The sequence below is a fragment of the Mobula birostris genome, chromosome 6 (genome assembly GCF_030028105.1).
Source record: "Mobula birostris isolate sMobBir1 chromosome 6, sMobBir1.hap1, whole genome shotgun sequence".
NCBI lineage: Eukaryota > Metazoa > Chordata > Chondrichthyes > Myliobatiformes > Myliobatidae > Mobula > Mobula birostris.
In genome coordinates, this window is record NC_092375.1 from 183,542,619 (window position 1) to 183,567,123 (window position 24,505).

The 24,505-nt window shown below is 42.3% G+C and overlaps 1 protein-coding gene across 7 annotated transcripts in view; it reads right to left on the reverse strand.

Moving 5' to 3' along the window:
• cobll1b (cordon-bleu WH2 repeat protein-like 1b) overlaps window positions 1-24,505 on the reverse strand; it is a 199,471-nt gene that overhangs the window by 27,513 nt on the left and 147,453 nt on the right. For 6 of the 7 annotated variants that reach the window (XM_072262036.1, XM_072262035.1, XM_072262034.1 and 3 more), the window contains 5 exons: window positions 24,108-24,336; window positions 22,348-22,389; window positions 21,430-21,521; window positions 20,048-20,284; window positions 16,208-16,346 (listed from right to left, as the gene is read on the reverse strand). In XM_072262036.1, the coding sequence (XP_072118137.1) occupies window positions 16,208-16,346; window positions 20,048-20,284; window positions 21,430-21,521; window positions 22,348-22,389; window positions 24,108-24,336 (739 nt within the window). The remainder of the gene's footprint in view (window positions 1-16,207; window positions 16,347-20,047; window positions 20,285-21,429; window positions 21,522-22,347; window positions 22,390-24,107; window positions 24,337-24,505) is intronic. The other variant, XM_072262037.1, reaches the window with a different exon arrangement.

A 24,505-nucleotide genomic window follows, 5' to 3' on the forward strand; every position in this document is an offset into this window, starting at 1 on the left:
AATGATATGATAAATACACAGCCTATATAAAGTAGAAATACTTTTCCACAATCATTGCCTGCACTGTTGTCCGTAGCGAAAATCTCACGCAAGCGCTGTTGGCAAAAACACTCTCTCCAGTAACCTTTAAGCTATGAAGCTGCCAAATCATACCAAATCATACCAAATAACACGTAAAAATACTCAGCCTATATAAAGTAGAAATAATGTATGTACAGTGTAGTATCACTTACGGGAATCGGGAAGACAGCTTGCCGAGCACACTGATGATGGTGTGTTAGACTGAGTCATCGGAGTTTGGGTGGTGCAGTGGTCCCCACCCTCTGACCGGATACCGATCCGCGAAGCATGCGGTGGTGCAGCGGTAGCCAGGAGGCACACAGCAGATCTTTAAGAAAAAAGCCGAAATAAACATGCTAATTAATTAGGTGCCTCCCGGCACGTAATTGTCGGCCCAGATCAGAGGCGTTGCAATTGGTGTCGGGCAGCACCTAATTAATTAGCATGCTTATTTTGGCTTTTTTCTTAAAAATGTGCTGTGTGCCTCCCGGCTACCGCTGCATTCTCTGCGAATTGGTATCTGTCTGCGGCCTGGGGGTTGGGGTAGTGGGACACTGGGGTGTCATCTCGTCATCATCTGTTTCCATTAGGGCAGGCAGCTCATCTTTTCCTATGACTGCCCGCCTCGACGTCGAAGGTCGAGGTTCGTCATCTGCTGTGGCTGATGTGGAAGGCTTGCTTGACGGCCGAGCCTCTCGCATTTTTCTGTCATACAGTCCTTTGTAAGGACTCAAACCATCTTGCAAATATCCCCTAAACCTACATACCCTTTCAAAATTAAAGTCGTACTTTATCATTGCAGCGAAAATCTCACGCAGTTGCTTCACATTCAGTTCACTACTGCATTCGGTTTCGATTGTTATCCTTTCCTCCTCATCTATCAGTTCTTGGTCATGGGATGCCAAAACCTCTGCAACATCACCTTCGTCAACTTCCACAAGCCAAACTCACTTTGTCCTTACTTCGTTCACCACGATCGAAACGCTTAATTATGTCTAGTTTTACGGTAAGTGTAACACCCTTACGAGCTCTTTTAGGCTTTTCCGATACCTTAGAACTCATCTTGCAAACGGCTGCTCACAGGCACGTGTTTAAGCAATGCCGGCTAGAATGCAGTTCTGAATCTGGGGGAGAGTGGCTGCTCGGGGCGCGTGCTGCCTCTTATCACGCGCTGATTTTTTTCATAACAGTGAAAACACCTTCTGTTAGCGAAAACAGGGAACTAATGTAGGTCTTTGGTAACAGGGATCTAATGTAGGTCTTTCGTAACAGGTTTCGTAAAGCGAACGTTCGAAAAGCGGGGGACACCTGTAATCAAAGATTAGTCAGTCTAAGTTCAGTGTTCGGGATATATTTGGAAAAATTCTGTGGGACCGAACCTGGAAAGGCAGGAAACATTCAGACAGGGTTAGCATTGATTTCAGGATAGCATGCTAGTGCACCAGTTAGCATAATGCTTTACACCACCAGCCACTGCCTGTAAGGAGACTGGATGTTCTCCCCATCACAGCGTAGGTTTCCTCCGCGTGCTCTGGTTTCCTCGACGTTCCAAAAAAGATGGTTGGGTTCGGGTTACTGAGTTGCAGGCATGCTATATTGGCATGGCGACACTTTCAGGCTGCCCCCAACACATGCTCGGACTGAGTTGGTTGCTGACGCTAGAGGGAGGGATGGCATAGGTTTCAATGTTTCGATGTACATGTGACAAATCACGCTAATCTTCATTTTAAGATTTGACGACGATAGGTCTCGTATGATTAATTTAATTGAGCCTTCTTATTGAAGGCTTGACTGAATATATCAACAAAGGCAGTGCATTGATGGAAATGGATGAACTCCAGATCATTCAGGAGGCTGAGGGGTTGACAGACAGGGCACACAGGGAGGTAGTTGTACTGTGCAGGACACCGGTAACTGGGAAACTGTTAGGCAGGGGAAAGGGGATAGGTAGCCAGTGCAAACTACACTTGGATCTATTTCCCTCAACAATAGGATATTATTAGGAGGGGATGACCTAGCTGAAGGGAGGCACAGTGGTAGCCAGAGGGGAGGGTAAGGGGGAAGGAGAGGCGAACTATAGTGATAGGGTACTCATAGGGGAATAGATAGGAGGTTTCTTGGACGAGAATGGGTTTCCTGATGGTATGTTGCCTCTTGGATGCCAGGGTCAGGGAGATCTCGGATTGAGTCTTCAGTCATATTACTCAGAGTCGGCTGCGGTCGGGAGCTTCCAATGCATCGGCAAGTTTGCAGCGCTTGGAAGTTCATGGCAGGGAGAGTTTCTCCCTTCTACCGTCTGCGTGAGATGATGGGGCTATCGGGACTTTAGACTTTTTTTTTACTGTGCCCATGGTCTGCTCTTTATCAAATTACGGTATTGCTTTGCACTGTTGTAACTATATGTTATAATTATGTGGTTTTGTCAGTTTTAGTCTTGGTTTGTCCTGTGCTTCTGTGATATCTCTCTGGAGGAACATTGTATCATTTTTTAATGCATGCATTTCTAAATGACAATAAACGAGGACTGAGTGTCCTCCTAATCTAATCTAATTAAGAGGGAGAATGGCCAAGTAGTTGTCATGGTCCATATAGGTACCAATGACGTGGGTAGGACAAGTGACACGGTACAGCAAAGGAAGTTCAGGGAATTAGGTGCTAAGTTAAAAGGCAGGACCTCCAGGGTTGTGATCTCAGGATTGCTACCGTGCCACGTGCAAGTGAAGCCAAAACTAGAAAGATTATACAGTTTAGCACGTAAATAAGGAGTAGGTGTAGGAGGGAGGGCTTCAGTCCCTTGGATCATTGGGCTCTCTTCCAGGGTAGGTGGGATCTCTACAGAAGGGACAGTTTGCACCTGAAATGGAGGGAGATGAATATCCTACCGGAATGGTTGTTCAATGCCGCACGGTGGGGTTTAACTTAGAGTTACAGGGGGATATGAGAACCAGAGCTTCAGAACAGATAGTGGAGTGGTTGTGGATAAAGATGTTGTTAAGCATACATACAAAGTCAGGTGTCAAAAGGTTGAGCATGGTGCGACTCAGGTTCTGAGTTATGTATATTCCAATGCAAGGAGTATCGTTGGAAAGGCTGATGAGTTTAGGGCATGGATCAGCACATGGAATTATGACATTGTAGCCAATAGTGAGACTTGGTTGCAGGAGGGGCAGGACTGGCAGCTCAATGTTCCAGGGTTCCGTTGTCTAAGACGTGATAGAGCAGGAGGGATTATAGAGGGAGGGATGGCATTACCAATCAGGGAAAACGTCAAAGCAGTTCTCAGTCAGGACAGACTGGACAACTCGACTAGTGAGGCATAATGGGTGGAACTGAGATATAAGAAAGGTAAGACCACAGTAGTGGGGCTGTATTACAGACCACCCAACAGTTCTAAGAACTTAAAAGAACAAACTCGTAAAGAGATCACAGACTGTTGCAAGAAACTTAAGGTTGTTATAGTAGGTGATTTTAACTTTCCACATATTAACTGGGACTCCCATATTGTAAAAGGGCTCGATGGGAAAGAGGTTGTCAAATGTGTTCAGGAAAAATTTCTTAATCCATACATAGAAGTCCCAATTAGACAGAGTGTGATACTAGATCTCTTATTGGGGAATGAGGCAGGACAGGTGTCAGAAACAGGTTATTACTTTGCATCTAGTGATCACAATGCCATTAGTTTTGAGGTAATTATGCAAAAAGATAGGTCTGGTCCATGGGTTGAGATTCTAAAGTGGAGAATGGGCAATTTTGATGGTACCTGGCAAGTGTGGATTGGAACAAGCTGTTTTCGGGCAAAGGCGTACTTGGTAAAAGTGAAATTTAAGAGTACAGAATTTGTATGTTCCTGTCAAAATAAAAGGCAAGGATAACAGGTTTAGGAAACCTGGGTTTTTAATTTATATTGAGGTCCAGGTTATGAAAAAGGAGGTGCAAAGCAGGTTATGGACAGGTGGGAACAAATGAGGTATCTTGGCAAACTTCTATAGATATGTGGTGGAAAGTGTATCGACAGGTTGCATTATGGCCTGGTATGGGAACGCCAATGCTTTTGAGCAGAAAATCCCTACAAAAGGTAGTGGATTCAGCCCAGTACGTCACGGGTAAAACCTTCTCAACCATTGAGCACATCTAGATGAAACACTGCCATAGAAAAGCAGCATCTATCATCAAAGACCCTCACCACCCAGGCCATGCTCTTTCCTTGCTGCTGCCATCAGGAAGAGGTACAAGAGCCACAGGACTCGCATCAATGCGTTCAAGAACTGTTACTATCTCTCAACCATCAGGCTCTTGAATAAAAGGGGATAACTACTCTCATTTAAGGACTCTTTTTATCTTGTTATTTCATGCTTGTTATTTATTGCTCTTAAAACAGTTTTACAGTTTACACATCTGATGTTTACAATTTACAGATCCTATTTACAGTTACTGTTAGCAGATTTGCTAAGTATGCCCACAGAAAAACAATCTCAGGGTTGTATGTGGTGACAGGTATGTACTCTGATAATACATTTTACTTTGACCTTTGAACTTTTGAAGTATAAGAAATGCAAGGGAACACTTAGAAAGAAATCAGGAGGGCTAAAAGAAGGCTTGAGGTTGCTTTAGCAGACAAGGTGAAAGACAATCCAAAGGGCTTCTACAAATATATTAAGATCAAGAGTGATGAAATAGTCGTCCGGAAGATCAGCGTGGTAATCTATGTATGGAGCCGGAAGAGACGGGGGATATCTTAAATGGACTTTTTGCATTTATACTTACTCAGGAGATGAAGAGATAGTTTATAGAAGTAGGCAACCAGTAGCAACATCATGGACCCAATACAGATTACAGAGGAGATGGTGTTTGCTGTCTTGAGCCAAATTAGGGTGGATAAATCCCCAAGTGCAGAAATTGCAAGGGCCCAAGAAGAGATATTTAAAACATGCTTAGTGACAGGAGAGGTACCAGAGGATTGGATGTCAAGCAATGTTGTTCTGTTGTTTAAGAAAGGCTCTAAGAATAAGTACGGCAATTATAGTCTGGTGAGCCCGACATCAATAGTGGGAAAGTTATTGGAAGGTATTCTAAGGGACTGGGTACATAAGTATTCGGATAGACAGGGACTGATTCGGGTTAGTCAACATGGCTTTGTGCAGGGTAGGTCGTGTATAACCACTCTTACAGAGTTTTTTTGAGGAAGTTACCAGGAAAGTTGATGAAGGCAAGGAAGTGGATGTTGTCTCCATGGACTTTAGCAATGCCTTTGACAATGTTCCACGTGGGAGACTGGTCAAGAAGATCAAGTCACTTGGCATTCAAGATGAGGTGGTAAATTGGCTTCGAGGAAGAAGCAAGAGAGTGGTTGTAGATTTTTCCACCTCGGACTGGAGGCCTGTGACTAGTGGTGTGTCGCAGGGAATAATGCTGGGTCTGCTGTAGTTTGTCATCTATATCAATGATCTGGATGATAATAAGGTAAACTTGATCAGCAAGTTTGCGGATGAAATCAAAACTGGGGGTGTAATGGATAGCGAGGAAGACTATCAAAGCTTACAGTGGGATCTGGACCAGCTGAAAAAATAGGATGAAAAAATGGCAGATGGAATTTAATGCAGACAAGTGTGCGAGGTGTTGCCTTTTGGGAGGACCAACCAGGGAACGTTTCACACAGTGAGCGGTCAGGCACGGAGAAGTGCAGTAGAACAGAAGGATCTGAGAATATAGATCCATAACTTGCTGAAAGTTGTGTCACAGGTAGTTAGGGTCATAAAGAGAGCTTCATGCACATTGGCTTTCATAAATCAATGTACTGACTCCAGGAGTTGAAATGTTATGATGAAATTGTACAAAACATCGGTGATGCCTAACTTGGAGTATTGTGTCCAGTTTGGGTCACCTACCTTCCGGAACGATGCAAGTAAGATTGATGAGCACAGAGAAAATTTGTAAGGATTTTGCCGGGACCTGAGGACCTGAGTTATAGGGAAAGGTTGAATAGGTTATGACTTTATTTCCTAGAACGCAGAAGATCAAGAGGAGGACACCAGAGATCATGGTTTAAGGGTGAAAACTGAAATGTTGAAGGGGAACATGAGGGAGAACTTCTTACTCAGAAGGTGGTGAGATTGTGGAATGGAAGTGGTGGATGTGAGGTCAATTTCAACATTAAAGGGAAATGTGGATAGGTACATGGATGGGACGGGTATGGAGGGCCAAGGACTAGGTGCAGGTCAGTGGGCTAGGAAAGTCAATGTTTTGGCATTGACTAGATGGGCCGAAGATCGTGTTGCTGTGCTGTAGCGTTTTATGACACTATGTGGTTAAAATGGCCTTCAGTGAGGCCTTTGTAAGGTCTCATATGAAGACTCATTAAAAAGCTTGGAATTCAAGGGATCCAAGGCAAGTTGGCATAGACAATCCAAAACCGGCTTTGTAATGAGAAACAGAAGATGAATTTGGAAGGTTGTATCTGTAATTGGAAGCCTGTACTGCAGGTATCACTGTTGGGACCTTTGTTTGTAATAACTAAAATAACTAAGAAGTATGATTAGTAGGTTTGTAGATGATACAAAAATCTGTGATACAGTACTACTACTGACAGCAAGGAGGATAGATTAATGCTACAGAGTGATATTGGTTGGCTAGTAAATTGGGCAGGTGGAATTTAATCCTGTTAGGTGCGAGGTGATGCTTTTTGAGGGTTCTAATGAGGGTAGGACAGGGATGGAGGGCACAAGGGAGTACGGAGGGAAAAAGTGACCTTGGTACACAAGTCCAACACCCTGAAAGTGCCAACTCAGATAGATAGGGCAGCAAAGACAGCATTATGGGACGCTTGCCTTCATTAGTTGCAGCATGAAGATCTTGACTAAACATTGGTTAGGCCACAGTTGGAATATCACATGTAGTTTGGTCACCAGACTGTAGATAAGGCACAATTGAATAGGAAGGAGTGTGGAAGAGATTCAACAGGATGTTACCTGGAATGAAATGTTTCACTTATGGGGAGGGACTGAATCAGCTGGTTTTATTTCTCTTGGAGCAGAGGAGGCTAAGGTGGTAACTTGGCCTTGAAACTTGTCTCAAGGCGGAGGTGCCCAAAACCGGAGGGCGGAGGTGCCCAAAACCGGAGGGCGGAGGTGCCCAAAACCGGAGGGCGGAGGTGCCCAAAACCGGAGGGCACAGCTGTCCAAAACCAGAGGGCGGAGGTGCACAAAACCGGAGGGCAGATGTGCTCAAAACCAGAGGGCAGGGGTTCAAGGTATGCAGTAAGAGACTGGAAGGGATCTGAGGAAGAATTCCCTTCTCACCTAGAGAAAGGGTTCCCAACCTGGGGTCCATGGACCTTTTGCTTAAAGGTATTGGTCCATGGTTGGGAACCCCTGACCTCGAGGGTGGTTGCAATTTGAATGCACTGCAAGAGAAGTTGGTGGAGGTAAGTACTGTCCTGACATTTGGAACCCGGAGGAGCATGTGAATAATTACAAGCACACTAATCTATGGGTCACGTGCTGGTAAATGGGATTAGTAGAACCCATAAAGAGCATTAAGTTAAAATCATCATTTTAATTGTGTTTAAGTGTGTTAGTGTGGGCACGTGGCCAAGTGGTTAAGGCATTGGACTAGCTACCTGCAGGTCGTGAGTTCGAGCCCCAGCCGAGGGAACGTGTTGTGTCCTTCAGCAAGGCACTTAATCACACATTGCTCTGCGACGACACTGGTGCCAAGCTGTATGGGTCCTAATGCCCTTCCCTTGGACAACATTGGTGTCATGGAGAGGGGAAACTTGCAGCATGGGCAACTGCTGGTCTTCCATACAACCTTGCCCAGGCCTGCGCCCTGGAGAGTGAAGACTTTCCAGGCGCAGATCCATGGTCTCGCAAGACTAACAGGTGCCTTATATAAGTGTGTTTTGGATGAAACTAGTTCACATATTGTCCGTGAACCAAAGTCTCCACCTCGCCTTGTCTTCCAACACCCTTTTTTACCCATACTCTCTGAAGCTCCCTATTTAATTCCCTTTTATATCACAGCCCTCCAAATAGCAGAGGAAATTTCTACGTAATCATGCCTTGTTTTCCTCTGCTTTTATCTTCATAAACATCGACCATGTTGCTTTCTTCCTTACACCAAAACATTTCCAGGCACACGTAAACCATTGCAGAAATGCAAGCCATTATTCACGTTGCCATGGAGAAAAGTGGTACGGCATCACCAGTGCTTACAAGTGGGCGAACTACATTTGCACCCATGCCAACCCCCACCCCAGCACTCCTTCCCTGCCACCTGTCCCACACCCCTCCCACGGTGCTCCGTCTACACCATTCCCAACATCCTTTGCCCCTGCCAGATTTACAAACTTGCTCTCTGCTCCACGTTGACAAGTACAGTACTGTGCAAAAGTCGTAGGCACCCTAGCAATATCTATACAAGCACACACTTAAGACTTGCACAATACTATCGGTTGAAGGGTTATCTGAAGCATAATATCTTATATAGTACAGAAATTCATCAGTACAAAGTGAAATTTGAGGAAAATTTAAAAGTTCCGGTAAGAAACTCAAATTTCAGCCTTCAGATTGATTTGCAACTGCGTTTACAGTAACTCTTGGAGTTACATCTGTCAATACAAGGGAAATGATTATATTGAGCGTGATGTTACAACTTCAATAATAACTAGTCAGACTCAAAAAAACTAAACAGTTATATTCTATCAGGGGAAAAAAGTTAAATTTCATCAATAGTCACCATTCCCTTTGGTGTTATTGAGTGCACACAGCAGCAGATTAGAAAGATTTTATTAAAACAGTCTGTAATTAGCTCTGAGGAGCAAAATATAGTGCAAGCACTTTTCAATAATTAGAAACCTAATCAAAAGAATGGTAACAAAATAACCAGGGGAACAATTTAAACAAATATTCTAAATCATCCGAAGGTTTAAATTGCTCTGCAATCTACCTACCAAAGTTATGACAGAGTGGAAAATAAACAAATATTCAAGATTTATACTGCAGTTTGGAGAAACTCAGTGAAGTACACGTAAAACATGCACTATCAGCATTCATATCATTCCTAATGGACTGACGAGATCAAGGAGCTATGTCGCTGATACATTTTTAGACTGTTATCTTCAGTTTAAAGCAACACACACAAAATACTGGAGGAACTCAGCAGGTCAGGCAGTATCTATGGAACTGAACAGCTGAAATTTCGGGCCAAGGCCCTTATTCAGGACTGAGGACTGAGAAGGTAGGGGGAAGATGCCAGAATAAAAAGTTGAGGCGGGGGGGGGGGGGGGGACAGCGGACCAACCAGGAAGTGATAGGCAGGTGAGCAGAAGTAAAAGGTCAGAGTGGGGGATAGAGGAAGAGTGGGGGGGGGGGTTTGTTTTATAAGGAGGAGAAATTGATATTCATGCCATCAGATTGCAGGCTACCCAGATGAAATACAATATGTTGCTTCTACACCCCAAGGGAGGCCTCATCTTGGCACAAGAGGTGGCCTTTGGACCAACATGTCGGAACAGGAATGGGAAGTGGATTAAAAATGTTTGGCCTCCGGAAAGTCCCGCTTTTGGCCAATGTGTGGTCGACGAAGTGGTCCCCCAACCTACAACAGGTCTCACCAATGTACAGGAGACAAGGTTAAGATTTTAGTTTAATATCTTTTTGTGATAATAGCTTAACATTTTAAATGTTTTCGGCGCGTCTTCTCCAAAGGGGGTTCTATTTACAGATTATATTTGACAGAAATGCACCTGAAAGTGCTAAAACCAATCACATAGCTAACAAATGTTGAGAATTGTAAACAGACATGAGTACTCTTGTGCAAGAAACATTAAAATTTCATAAAAGATATAACAATAGGACAAGATAATCAAGCTAATAAGAACTACTTTAACTTGGTTCAAGACTAAGCTTTGTCCAGTACTTGCTTCCGTGCCCCATGACAGGTTGAGAAAATCGCACCAGAATAATAGCCCAAAACACTTGGCTATAATGGAAACCAAATTAGCTTGGTTATTTTTCACCAAAAATACAGAAGCTTTGAAGTGATTCGTTTTAAGCATTTAAGGAAAGAAGGTCTAGACACAAAATTTGATCAGTTAGTTTATCACTGTTACAGGTACTGAGGCAATGACTGACTGCACCAACTTGGGCATGCACACTGGCTAAACACACAAACTGGTGCGGTCTCTCATTTATCCTATTATAGTTATTATTCTATTATGAATTTATAGAGTATTCCAGCAAAGAAATCAATCTCAGGGTTGTATATGGTGACATACATGTACCAACAATAAATTTCCTTTGAACTTCTAAGTACTTAAATGAAGAAGTTTCTAGACACACTAAATTTGGAAAATTAGCTTAATTATTGTTATAGATACAGTGGTTGAGTGAAGTATTCGTCTTGCATGCTGTTCATTAAGATCATTTCATTACAGCCCAGTCCATCACAGGTAAAGCCCTCCCAACGACTGAGCACTTCGATATGAAACGCTATCGCAGGACAACTGTATCCATCACCGGGGCCCCCGCCACCCAACTCTTGCTCTCTTCTCTCTGCTGCCATCAGGAAGAAAGTACAGGAGCCTCAGGATTCACACCTCCATGTTCAGGAACAGTTACTACCACTCAACCATCAGGCTCTTGAATCAAAGGGGATAACTTCACTTACCCCATCACTGAAATATTCCCACACCAATAGACTCACTTTCAAGCTCTCTTCATCTCATGTTCTCGATATTTGTTACTTATTTATTTATATTATTCTTTCTTATTTTGCATTTGCACAGTTGTCTTCTGCACTCTGGTTGATTCTGTTACAGTTACAATTCTATAGTTTTGTTGAAAACGAATCTCAGGGTTGTATATGGTGACACATATGTACTTTGATAACAAAATTTACTTTGAACTTTGAACAGTACAAGAAGGTAGCACCAAATGAAGAATGCGGAATGAAGTATTACAGTTACAGAGAAAGTGCAGTGAAACTACATAATAAGGTACAAGCTCATAATGAGCTTGATTGTGAGGTCAATCTTATCATAATAAAGACCATAATCTTGTAACAGAGGGACAGAAGCTGTTCTTGAGCTTGGTGGTACATGCTTTTAGGTTTTGGTATCTTCTGCTTGATGGGGGGTGGGAGAAAAAAGAATGTCCAGGGTGTGTGGGTCTTTGATCATGCTGGCTACTTTACAGAGGCAACGACAAGTGTACACAGAGTCTATGGAGGGGACACTGGTTTCTGTGATCTACTGAGCTGGGTCCACAATACTCTTCTGTCTCTTGTGATCAACGAGAAAAGCAATTGCCAATTTTATTTATTTATTGACATACAGCACAGAGAAACCCTTCTGGCCCTTCGAGCCACACCGTCCAGCCTAATCACAGTATAATTTACAATGGCCAATTAACCTTCCAACTGGTTAGTCTTTGGAATGTGGGAGGAAACCAGAGCACCTGGAAGAAACCCACGTGGTCACCGGGAGAACATACAAACTCCTTACAGGCAGCGGTGGGAATTGAACCCAGGTCACCTGCACCGTAAACCATGATGCTACCGTGCTGCCCCGCCGAGTCGTGATGCATTCAGATGCACAATGCATACCGGGACAATTTTTTTTAATGTGGCATAACCAAAAAAAAACAGGGAAATGAAATTGTTATTTTTGCCAGAGTATCACCAATTTTTGGATTAAATTGTTGTTTTACTCAGTGTGTCGGTTTGCGCCAAATACTTAGAAAGAAGTTGGGAAAATTCTACAGGCTGTGGTGTCAAAATGTCAAAACAGATATACGGCATACTAGCTCGTGCAAATTATGATCACTACTATCTACTGAAATACATTAAAAAAGTACAACTTTCAGATATAGATATAGAAGAAATTCTCTGAACTTTATTTTCCTCAAATTAACTTGTTTTTTTTAAATGCCCCCCTGAAAATTAGGTTACAGTTGAGTCTGAAATATGAGGTACAGATACAAAATGACTGAATGATCACAGTCAATACACCACTAGATCCTCGTCTCTCCATTTTTTCCTGTGTACCATAAAATGCAAACAGCAAGTACCATGATTTTTCTGCCAAGTCCCTGCACTCACATAATATGTCAGCAGGTGGCGCCATTTGACATCGTGACAAAAGAAATGTCACATTCCAATAGAGAGATTAAGAAGAAGAGAAAGAGAGAAAAAAAATTGTGCTGATCACATCTTCAGAATAATTGAAAATTATGCCTTGAGTTGTTGCTATCCAGCTTAATCCCATTTTCTATTTCATTGCTCATTCCTCAATACTTGTTAGGTATCAGATAATTTAAACTGAGTACATAAAAATAAACCTAAATTTGACAAGTGTTTCTGCTTTTAACACTCTTTCAGCCAGTGAGTTATAGATTCTCACCATCCTCAGGGTGGAAGAAAGTCTCAGATTGCTAATAATTACTTTAAAATGAATTGTACATTACAATAGACATTTCCATTAATGAAACTGGTCCTTTGTATCCACTCCAAGCCCCTCATTACTTGATCAAGCTCAGTTTATTTTGCCCTTAGCTTCCTTTGTTCCAAGTGAAACAGCTTCAGCCTCAATTCTCTCTTCTCATTAGTAAAGTTCTCTAATCAGGCGACATCTTTCAAAGTTTTCTTTGTACCCCTTCTAGCGTTAACACATCCTTCCTGCAGTATGGTGCTCAGAAATGTACACTGCATTACAGTTAAGGCATAGTTAGTACTTTATTTAATGTTAACACAACAATATTGACTCATGTGTTACTCTCAAATAATCCAGTACCTCATGCCTTCTAAAATGTTGACTGCTCGCCATCTTCAGCAATACAAGAACAGAAATTAAAAAGGTCCTTGCTCTTCAGAATCAGAGTCAGGTTTAATATCACTGGCATATGTCGTGAAATTCATTCATTTATTTATTTACATCTTGAGATACAGTGTGGGGTAGGCCCTCCCGGCCCTTCAAACCGCACCACTCAGCAAGCCCCCAGCTTAAACCTAACCTAATCACAGGACAACTTACAATGACCAATTAACCAACAAACTGGTACCACTTTGGACTGAGGGAGGAAACTGGAGCACCCGGTGAAAACCCACCAGAGAACATACAAACTCCTTACAGGCAGCAGTGGGAAGTCAACCCAGGTTGCGTGTTCTGTAAAACGTTATGCTATACACTACTACGCTGCCCAACCTCATTGTTGCGTGGCAGCCGCTCATTGCAATGCATAATTATAAAATCTATGAATTAAGTTAAATTAGATAAGTAGTGCAAAAAAATAGTGGGAGTAGTGTTCATGGGTTCAATAGCCATTCAAAAATTTAATGGCAGAGGGGAAGAACCTGTTCCTAACTTGTTGAGTGTGTGTCTCAGGCTCCAGTCTCTCCTCCAGTTTCCTCCCACAGCCCAAAGACATAGTGGCTGGTAGGTTAATTGGTCTTTGTAAGTGACCCTGTGATTGGGCCAGTATTAAATCAGAGGATTGGCAGGTGGCATGGCACAAAAGGCCAGAAGGGCCTATTCTGCCCTGTGTCTCAATAAAATAAACAATTAATTTGACATGAGATGCAGTTTCCATCCCTTGGCTCACCGTCCAAAAAGCATCTGCCTCCCATTTAGATGTGCTTTCCCAAGTTAATTAAAATCATACCATGTTACAAAGAAGATGGCTTTGTGAGAGGCTGACAAGAAGCCAACTGCAACTGCATGCAAATTGTTCATTTTGACCTCAAAAGGAATTCAATTTTGGAACACATTTTCTGAATACAAATAAACTAATTCTGCATATTTATTTATTTTACAATTAAGCAACATGTCAAGTTCCCACAATCATATCTCGATGTTATATTATGCGTCATTCACTGGTGTCTCACTGCCCCAAAAACCTGTGAGGCGCTTTTGCTCCTGTCGCTAAAGGTTAGTAGGTTAACTTGTTCCTGTAAGTTGCCCCTAGCGTTGGTGGGTGCCAAGCAATAGAAGCCGGTTGCTGGTGGGGGGGGGGGGGGGTGCCGAAAGGAGGAGAATATTGATGGAAGTACGAGGAGAAACACTGGGATTGGGGTAGACTGGTGCTTGATGGGAAGGACCATGCTGTATCCAAGTTTTGATCGAGAAAATTCATCAAGTAATCACCAAATTCTAAGGCACATGAGTGGTGGTTGTTCATTGTGTCCGACAATGACAGGAAACGTGTGCGGAATAGTTTTAAAAGTGGAAAAGCCGTTGCTCTGGGGCAGTTCCACTCTCTCCGCTCAAAAGTCCTGGTCCAGGGCTACAAACAAGCGTCACAAACTGGGGTTTTCCTCGGTTGCAGTGGATGACAATGACTTCTCCTATGCCCTGTCCTGCCCTTCGCTCTCCACAGGGTATTGCACAGCCACATTCCTGGCCGTTGAATCTCACTGTAGATCTCATCCGCCCAGTCTGCCGGAGCTGACTTTACATGCTGGGACAGGCACATCTCTCTTTCTCATTGGGCGCCAGCTACCCTCGCCTGGTCTAACCCACCTGTTGAAGCGGTGTACCAGGGTGTGGCCGTTGTCACATGCGAACAGCTACTTGGAGCTACAGGTGAGAGCTAAGTGCCCAGCGGAACCAAAGGCGTAAAGACCATAAGACAAAGGAGCAGAAGTCGGCCATACGGCCCATCGAGTCTGCTCCGCCACCTGATCATGAGCTGATCCATTCTCCCATTTAGTCCCACTCCCCGCCTTCTCACGATAACCTTTGATGCCCTGGCTACTCAGATACCTATCAATCTCTGCCTTAAATACACCCAATGACTTGGCCTCCACTGCCGCCCGTGGCAACAAATTCCATAGATTCACCACCCTCTGGCTAAAAAAATTTCTTCGCATCTCTGTTCTGAATGGGCGCCCTTCAATCCTTAAGTCATGCCCTCTCGTACTGGACTCCCCCATCATGGGAAACAACTTTGTCACATCCACTCTGTCCATGCCTTTCAACATTCGAAATGTTTCTATGAGGTCTCCCCTCATTCTTCTAAACTCCAAGGAATACAGTCCAAGAGCGGACAAATGTTCCTCGTATATTAACTCTCTCATTCCCGGAATCATTCTAGTGAATCTTCTCTGTACCCTCTCCAACGTCAGCACATCCTTTCTTAAATAAGGAGACCAAAACTGCCCACAGTACTCCAAGTGAGGTCTCACCAGCGCCTTATGGAGCTTCAACATCACATCCCTGCTCCTGTACTCTATTCCTCTAGAAATGAATGCCAACATTGCATTCGCCTTCTTCACTACCGACTCAACCTGGAGGTTAACCTTAAGGGTATCCTGCACGAGGACTCTCAAGTCCCATTGCATCTCAGAACTTTGAATTCCCTCCCCATTTAAAAAATAGTCTGCCCATTTATTTCCTCTGCCAAAGTGCATAACCATACACCTTCCAACATTGTATTTCATTTGCCACTTCTTTGCCCATTTTCCCAATCTATCCAAGTCCCTCTGCACACTCTTGGTTTCCTCAGCACTACCGGCCCCTCCACCTATCTTTGTACCATCAGCAAACTTAGTCACAAAGCCATCTATTCCATAACCCAAATCGTTGATGTACAACGTAAAAAGAAGCGGCCCCAACACAGACCCCTGAGGAACACCACTGGTAAATGGCACCCAACCAGAATAGGATCCCTTTATTCCCACTCTCTGTTCCCTGCCAATCAGCCAACGCTCTATCCACGTATGAAACTTTCCCATCATTCCATGGGCTCTTATCTTGTTAAGCAGCCTCACGTGTGGCACCTTGTCAAAGGCCTTCTGAAAATCCAAATATACAACATCCACTGCATCTCCCTTGTCTAGCCTACTTATAATTTCCTTAAAAAATTAAAATTAAAATACATTATATAATTACTAAATACTAATACTATATATTCAGGTTATACTAAGGCAATAGTTCATATTAATTTTCCTAAAAGCTAAAAAATTTGCAAATTAGAATCCATTTTAGACAAAAAACTGAAGTTACAGAATACTATTAATTTTCTTTATATACAATTACTTCATAATATAGAAATCCTAAAATATTTATGTTGCAATTCTGGTTCCTTACTGGAGCTCTACTACATTGTACAACTACCGAAGCTGCACAATAACATTTAAAGACCTTTCACATTACCTGGGATCTTCTGGTCTTCAGGAGCTTTGCTTGGAGGCAGTGGGGCCTTTCGTTTCTTTTTTATAGCTGGGTTACTTGATGTGGTAACTTCACTGTGTGGCAGTGACCCTGCCCTTTGTCTGCATTGACCTGTCACATCCTTAAGGAGATTAAAAGAAAGCAAAGTGATTGTTGGGAAAGTGAGGCATTTTAAAGTGTCTACAAGGATAATAGAATAAAGAAAAATCTATTTTCTGTGAAGAAGTATAACAATACACCAACATAAAGGGTAGACCCAGTAACTGAAACACCAGTCAATAAGAAATTGCATCAGTGATCGACTAAGAATAAAGCAGACACTAACATTTAACTCAGGATAACATTGTGGGCCGAAAGGCCTGTACTGTGCTGTAATGTTCTATATCTCATTGATTGTTCCTCACATTCAAATGACTTCGAGTCTAAGTTACTTCTAATTTCACTTTTCAGGATGTAAAGAAAGATAGTGTCATAAGGAAAGCATTTGGCATGTTGGCCTTCATAATTCAAAGTATTAAGTACAGCAGATGGGATTTTTTTTTGAAGCTATATAAGACATTGCTGAGACCTAATTTTATGCAGTTTTGGTCACCTACTACAGGAAAGATAAAAATAAGTTTGAAAGAATACGGAGAAAATCTACAAGGATGTTGCCAGTTCCGGAGGACCTGAGTTACAAGGAAAAACTGAATATGTCAGGACTTCATTCCTTGGAATGGCGAAGACTGAGAGGAAATTTGATAGAGGTTTACAAAATTATGAGAGGGTAAATGCGAGCAGGCTTTTTCCACTGAGGTTGGGTGTGATGACAACTAGAAGTCATCGTTTAAGGGTGAAAGGTGAAAAGTTTAAGGAAACACAAGGGGGAAACTTCTTCACTCAAGAGTGTGGAATGAGTTGCCAGCGCAAGTGGTGCATGCAAGCTCGATTTTGCAGTTGAAGAGAAGTTTGGACAGGTACATGAATGGTAGGGGTATGGAGGGTTATGGTCCCGGTGCAGGTTGATGGGAGTAGGCAGTTTCAATGGCTCATCATGGACTAGATGGGTCAAAGGGCCTGTTTCTGTGCTGTTCTTTTCTCTGACTCTATGACAAGAATGTGATGAGCTCTCAAAGGCACTTGTGCTCCCGAGATGTTGCAGTATGGTCAAATTGACTATCTGCAGAGGAGAATAAGGGTGAGAGGAAGGAGAAATGTACCTCAAGGCTCCTGGTAACTGCCTCTCCAAATGCATTAAGGCAGGACCATTTTCAACAGCATATTGCCACTCATCTCTGTACCCTTCTGCCACCTCAGGAGAAGATGGTACGGAGGGTGAAGCAACTAACCTAGCCCACTACTAATTATTTTCAAGGGCCATTCAATATTTGACCCAGATGTCCACATGGTTGTTATCTGTGCTAGTCCTGTGGGAAAACTACAATCACTTTATTAGGTATGTTTGTGGTCTTCTGCTGCTATAGACCATCCACTTTAAGGTTTGACGTGTTGTGCATTCAGATATACTCTCTCCTGCACACCACTGTTATAAAGCATGGAGTGATTATTGCCTTTTTGCCACCTTGAACCAGTCTGGCCATTCTCCTCTGACCTCTCTCATTCGCAAGGTGCTTGCAGCTAAACGGATGTTCTTTTTTGGCACCTTTCTCTGTAAGTCTAGTTCTGCTGTGCATGAAAATTCCAGGAGAGCAACAGTTTGTGAGATGCTTAAACCAACCCATCTGGTACAATCGTTCCACGGTCAAACTCACTTAGATCACATTTCTTCCCCATTCTGATGTTTGAGCTGAACAACAGAACCTCGTGACCATAACTGCATGCTTTTCTATATCACGTTGCTGCCCCATGATTGGCTGATTAGACATTAGCATTAATAAGCAGGTGTACCTCAAAGTGGCCACAATAGTGCTACCGAGATTACTACTGCAATCCATTAATAAGGCAGTGACCATGAGTGTTACATACCTCATGGATGTCTTGTGACTGTCTTATGAGGATGATGTAATGGTCTTGATGAGGTCACATGATGTAATTTTCCCACCAACGTGAGGTCACGTGATGACATGTTCATCATGGGTATAAAAGGAGACCCCTGGGGTGACGCAGTTGGTTTTCCAGTTAGAACGTCAGCCAGATACTCCGCTCCGCTGCGTATTTGCCTTATGATGCAGTTTTGATTTAAAACAGAGTCTTACGTTCTATGGTAAGGTACAAAAGTGTTGGGCCGGCAGTTTAACCAATCGCTGCCAGGTTTGTTGATGTATCTTTTCAGTAGTATTGGAGAGTGAAGATGGGAACCTGAAGGAGTCGTTCGACGGTTGAAAGGATCGACCATTATTGAACTCGTTCAAGAAAGAGTGATCTGCATGAGATAGCCTCTGTTAAAAGCGGCAGAAAAGGCTGTGCAGGATCTAGTATCCAGAGGGAAAGATCAGTGCCTTTAAACCATTTTATTTCCATCGTTGTGAATCCTGCGGACAAGGCAGGATCCGGCTGGGATTGGCAGTGACGTCGTGTCTTCAAGGAATTCTTTACTTCAGGAAAGTCTCTCCTAATTGACTATATAAATCTCTTGGACTTTCAAATTTACCATTCTAAGAACTGTGTTTGAATTTACCACTTTAAGAACTGTTTTCGCATTTACCACTTTAAGAACTAGTACTGAGTGGCGGTTTGTTAAATGGCCGCATAGCAGTTTACTTCCGGTTAAGATTTTCACTTGTTTATTTTTCATATCGAGCAGAGTTTAATAAATGTTTGATTGTTTTTATAAAACCTGATTCAGTTGTATTCTATATTCATTGTTGCCAGTCACTGGGCCATACATATGCGAGAAGAGCCAGCCCACAAACAGCAAATGTCCCTTTCCCCTCTTCTAACCACCCACTCACATACACAATTTTAGATAAAGTCTTGACATCTATGAATTGAGAGGCAATAGTGACACAATTGTGAACTGCTGCTCATTTGCTACTGACATCTGCTATCTTTCCCTTGTTGTTGTTCCGTCCTCGCACCTTATGGTGCTTCCGGTGGCATTTTTTGCCGTTTCCTGAGCACTTGTCCAAAGCCGAGTTGCTAGCTTGACGCTCATTCCCAGCACGGATGGAAAGCGTGCAAGGGACCAGCCAGATTCAAACCCGGGACCATTTGTCTTAAAGTCCGGTGCTGTTGCCAGTAAACCACCAGCTAACTATCTTTCTCTGATTCCACATAAAAAGATTTCTTATTTGTTAACTATTGCTTCAGGCATGTAAAAGTTTGAAAACTGATTCAAAGTGTTATGGGAAAGGACGTGCTATAATTCCTATGAATTGACAAAATATAGGATCACTAGGGGCAGCATGGTGACGTAGTACCAGAAAGCCGGCTTCAATTCCCACCACTGCCTCTAAGGAGCTTGTATGTTCTCCCAGTGACCGTGTAGGTTTCCTCCTGCTGGTCTGATTTCCTCCCACAGTCCAAAGATGTACAGTTGGTAGGTTAATTGGTCATTGTAAATCAGCCCAAGATTAAATCGGGGATTGCTGGGCAGTGCAGCTCAAAGGGCTGGAGGGGCCTATTCCGTGCTGTGTCTCAATAAATAACTAAGCATGACCACAAACAATTGTGCAATCAGAAAAACGTATGAAAAATTATCACAAGCACCAAATTCAAGAAGTGCTTATATACCTGTAAATCACATCCATCTCAGTAAATGCATGTTAGGTTTTAACCAGTTTGCATGTCCTAAACGCACATTACAAATGACAGGATGGAGAAATCTTAAATAGATCAAATGTAAAACCACAGCAATACAAGAGTAACAACTGCTTCACTAACCTGTGCATTCACGGGAACATCTGAGAAAACACAAGACACAGGTCTGGCGGATGCTTTCTGACTTGATTCTCTTGGAAAAGTTTGTGGAGCATTCTGGGGTGGTGCAGGGGCTCGTCTCTTCTTTGGCAGGTCTGACGGTAATGTATTAGATTCATACGTAGGGCAATAGGCACTCGAACTGCTCATGCCAAGTGGTCTCTGCGGACTTATTAATGGGGTTGCTGGAGCACTTGTTGGCTAAAAAGTTCAAAACAAAAAGAGCTCACTTTCTAAAATTGCTATCTTCTATTCGAACATACAGCACTGTGCAAACGTCTCAGGCATGTATAGCTAGGGTGACTTATGCACAGTACTGCATTTGTCAATGTGGAGCTGAGAGCCAGTTTGTAAATCTGGTGGGAGCAAAGGATGTTGGAAATGGTGAGGGTGGAGCGCCACGGGATGGATGTGGGACAGGTAACAGAGAAGGATTTTGCGGGGGGGGGGGGCGGCGGGAGTTAGCATGAGTGCAGACACACCCCTGAGACACCAAGCAAGGTCATTTGATCCTAAACAACTGGTTTATTGATCATTATAAAATGTCTCTCTAGTATTTCCTGCTACCTCCCCGCTCTTTTCCCAACCATGATTCCCCTCTTCCTGCCCACTCCCCACTCTCAGTCCACAATAGAGACCCGTATCAGAATCAGGTTTATCATCTCTCACATATGTCATGAAATTTGTTTTTTATTTGTTGCAGCAGTACAATGCAATGCATAAAATTGCTACAGGACTTCAGCACCCTAGTTATATATGTGTGCCTAAGACTGCTGTACAGTACTGATCTCCAATCCTAAAGAATTATATCTCATTCAGAATTAATGTTGCTATTACTATTTTAAAAAAAAATAAACATTCAACACTGGAAATCAGACTAAATCAGGAAATATTAAAACAAATTATGGAAAAACAACTTACCAATCCTTAATTGTACCCCTCTACAATCACACACTTAAAGATGTGTATATAAAGTTGAGAAAACAGCATATCCACAATGCAGTATTATTTTAGGAATTGAAATAACTAAACAGAAAATTGCATTTACCTACTCGAACAATGTTTTATCGGTGCAAATGGGATTCTTCCTGAAAGTGCAACTGTAATTTTAGTATTTCCATTTGATAATTTAATTAAAATAGCAAAATTCTGCTCATCAAAAATACATTCTAAATGTAACATATGTCTGCACTTGTACAGGGAGTTTTTTAAACTCTTAAATGTACATTTAAGCGTAATTATTCAGAAGCATTATTTAGCAGGTGCAGTGAACTGAAGCTGCTGTTTTTGAACCTCCCACACTTTAAGCAGAGGTAATATAATTTACATGCATTTAAAATGCTTACTTTTTCCCGTTTCTTCTTACTCAGCCTAAAAATGTTGAAGAAGCCTTTGTTTTCCTTCTCCTGGTTTGAATTTCCTGAAACCAGCGGCTGTTCTGAAAACAAGAGTTTAAAAATGAAGTAAATATTGATTGTCTTTTTCATTTCAAGTTCTGGCACAGTAATGTAGTGGTTAGCACTAATCTTTACAGTCCAGGTAACCCGGGTCCAACTCCCACCCGTAAGGAGTTTGTTCGTTCTCCCCGTCCCTGCGTGGGCTTGCACCTGGTGCTCCAGCTTCCTCTTATAGTCCAAAGACCTACTAGTTAGTAGCTTAATTGATCATTGTAAATTATCCCGCAATTCGGCTTGGCTTAAATTGGGTAATTGTTGGGTGACGTGACTCGAAGGGCTGGGGTAGGGAAGGGAGAGATGGATGGACAGATGGATAGATAGAGGGTCGGACATATATATATATATATATATATATATATCATGGTCTATGATTATCGTGATATAGTGAACTGTGTATATCTTGAACAAGCATCTTTTACACCAATTAACATTCTCTAAATGTTTCCTTCATTTTCTTAAATTTAAAAAAAGCTTCAAGCACTGCAAAAAAAATGTACAACTACACTGAAGATAACCAAACTTAAAAGTACTGCTACACATTCCTTCACTGACAGTTGATTTTACAGATCACAGAGATAGGTGCAAATACTAACAAACTGGTGTGTGACAAAAGGGGGAGTGGAGTGAAATAAAGCCAGCTAGCGGCGTAGCAAAAAATATAAGACAAACAAAGAGAAAGAGGCACAAGTAAGAAACACATAGACAAAGTGCAACTTAATACGAAAGAAAATCCAAAAAAAACCACAAAGCAATAAAAAAAACATGGTCTGTACAATTTCATGGATTAGCGGCCAAAAATTTCATTACCTTGCTGAAAGGATCCACCTTGAAAATGAGGCTGGGGATGTTCTAAAGAAAGTGAAAGAGAGAATTCTAATGACTAGGATCTAACATCTAGGAGTGTTACAGCTCGCATATTAAATGCTCATAGGAAGAACTTACTTTTGCCCTTTAGCAATAGTCAATCAAATAAGCCAAGTACCAATTGCTGACACCACCGAACCCTACTTCTAAACTAATTCCCTGTCCCCAGTAGTCAAATCTCGTTGACTCATCTTTCTAATCTTGCCGCTAATTCCATATCTCTGCTTGGATGACAAGTATTCGTACTCTCTTCACTTTGTTTAATGCAATAACTGATCCCCCTTATATCCTAAGCCTATTTACTCCCACTCATGGACTGAGATTTTTCCACCATGATATCAGCTGCCTCTGATCACAGCCAAACCCCTCCCACTGTTGTTGTTCCTTTCTGTGTCTTGTGGCATATCGGGCAGCATCTTTGCCATTTCTGTACCATCTTTGACTGTTTTTTAAGAGGCCAAGTTGCTAGCCAAATGTTCAACCCAGCATGGATCGAAAGTGTGCAAGGGATTGGCTGGACTCGAACGCAGGACCATTCACCTCGAAGTCCAGTGCTGATGCCACTACACCACCGGTCAGCTTAAACCCACCCCATTAGTCACTGGAATTCTCATCCATGCTTTTACCACCTTCAATATCAATTGTTTTCACACTATCCTAGCTGGCTTTCCATTATTAATGCTTCATAAATTCAGCCCAAAAACATTCCTTTCTGCACACATCCTTGAGCACATATTATTGGCTTAGCATCTCCAAAGCTGTGAATGTGAACTGTTCATCCCTTAGTGCATATCATTCAATGGTATTGCCCATCCACACTTATAACCTCTTTTATTGCCTTAAAATTTACTTCAATGGTGGCTGAATCTTCTGAAGTCCGTCTTTTTAAATTCCACTGTAAATCTCTCTTCCCGTAAACATCTTTAAGACTAATTTATTTGGCCAATCCTTTGATTCTCCCCTCTTAATACTTTATTCTTGCTCTTAGTATCTTTTAATAGTTGTAATTCAGCTTTACTTTCATGCAAGAAAAAAATTGTTACATCAATCAGACTAACATTTGGTATTACTGATGAACATTGGGTGGCACGGTAGTGTAGTGGTTAGCACAATGCTTTACAGTACAGAAGACAGGGTTCAATTCCTGCCACTGCCTGTAAGGAGTTTATACTTTTTCACCATGGCCCCGTGTGTTTCCTCTGGGTGCTCTGGTTTCCTCCCAGTCCAAAGACACACCAGGTGGGAGGTAAATTGTTCCTTCATTACGCTAAGACTAAATTGGGAGTTGATGCATGGTGCAGCTCAAGGATGGGATGGGATGGGATGGGAGTACAGGATAAATGGATGGATAGATATATAGATGGATGGATCGGATAGATGGATGCATGGATGGATGTGCCGGACAGATGGATTGATGGATGAACAGGATGGGTGGATGGGATAGATGGATGGGGGATGGATAGATGGGTGGATGGGTAGGATGGATAGGATGGATAGATGAATGGACAGATGGAGGGATGGATAATATTCAACATTTGCAGAAATGGGAACTGCATTTTTCTGAAGAACTTTGTCAATAAACAATTTTTTAAACTGCTCTAGTATTTTTATTGCTATGTTTCTAGATTATGCAAAAACCATCAAAGCCATACATTTTTTGTGTTCTCATATCTACTGCTTACTGCCTACCGCCAGGTACATACCTACACTGGTATCCACCGCGCACACTTCTCGCAGACCAAGTTCATTGAGAGTTCTTGTCAAATCATACGGTTCCAAACGTTCAAAGTCTTTCACTAAAATAGTGCTGCTTGGATCAAATTCACACTTATTGCTGATTACTGGAATCAGTTCTTGAAGGGGAACAAACGGACTAACTCGTACGATGGTTTTCTGTGTTTTCCTGTAGTTTATTACCACTCGCACTGTTTGCTGAAAATATGAACAAAAATAAATGAACACAGGAGTAATGGTGCACTGGAATAATGATGCACTGATTTAAAATACTAAACTCTGTGTCACCATCTCACCAATACATAAATTTGGGAATCAGACAACATAAAATCAATTTGTTTAGACGAGGGGTTTCCAACCTGGGGCC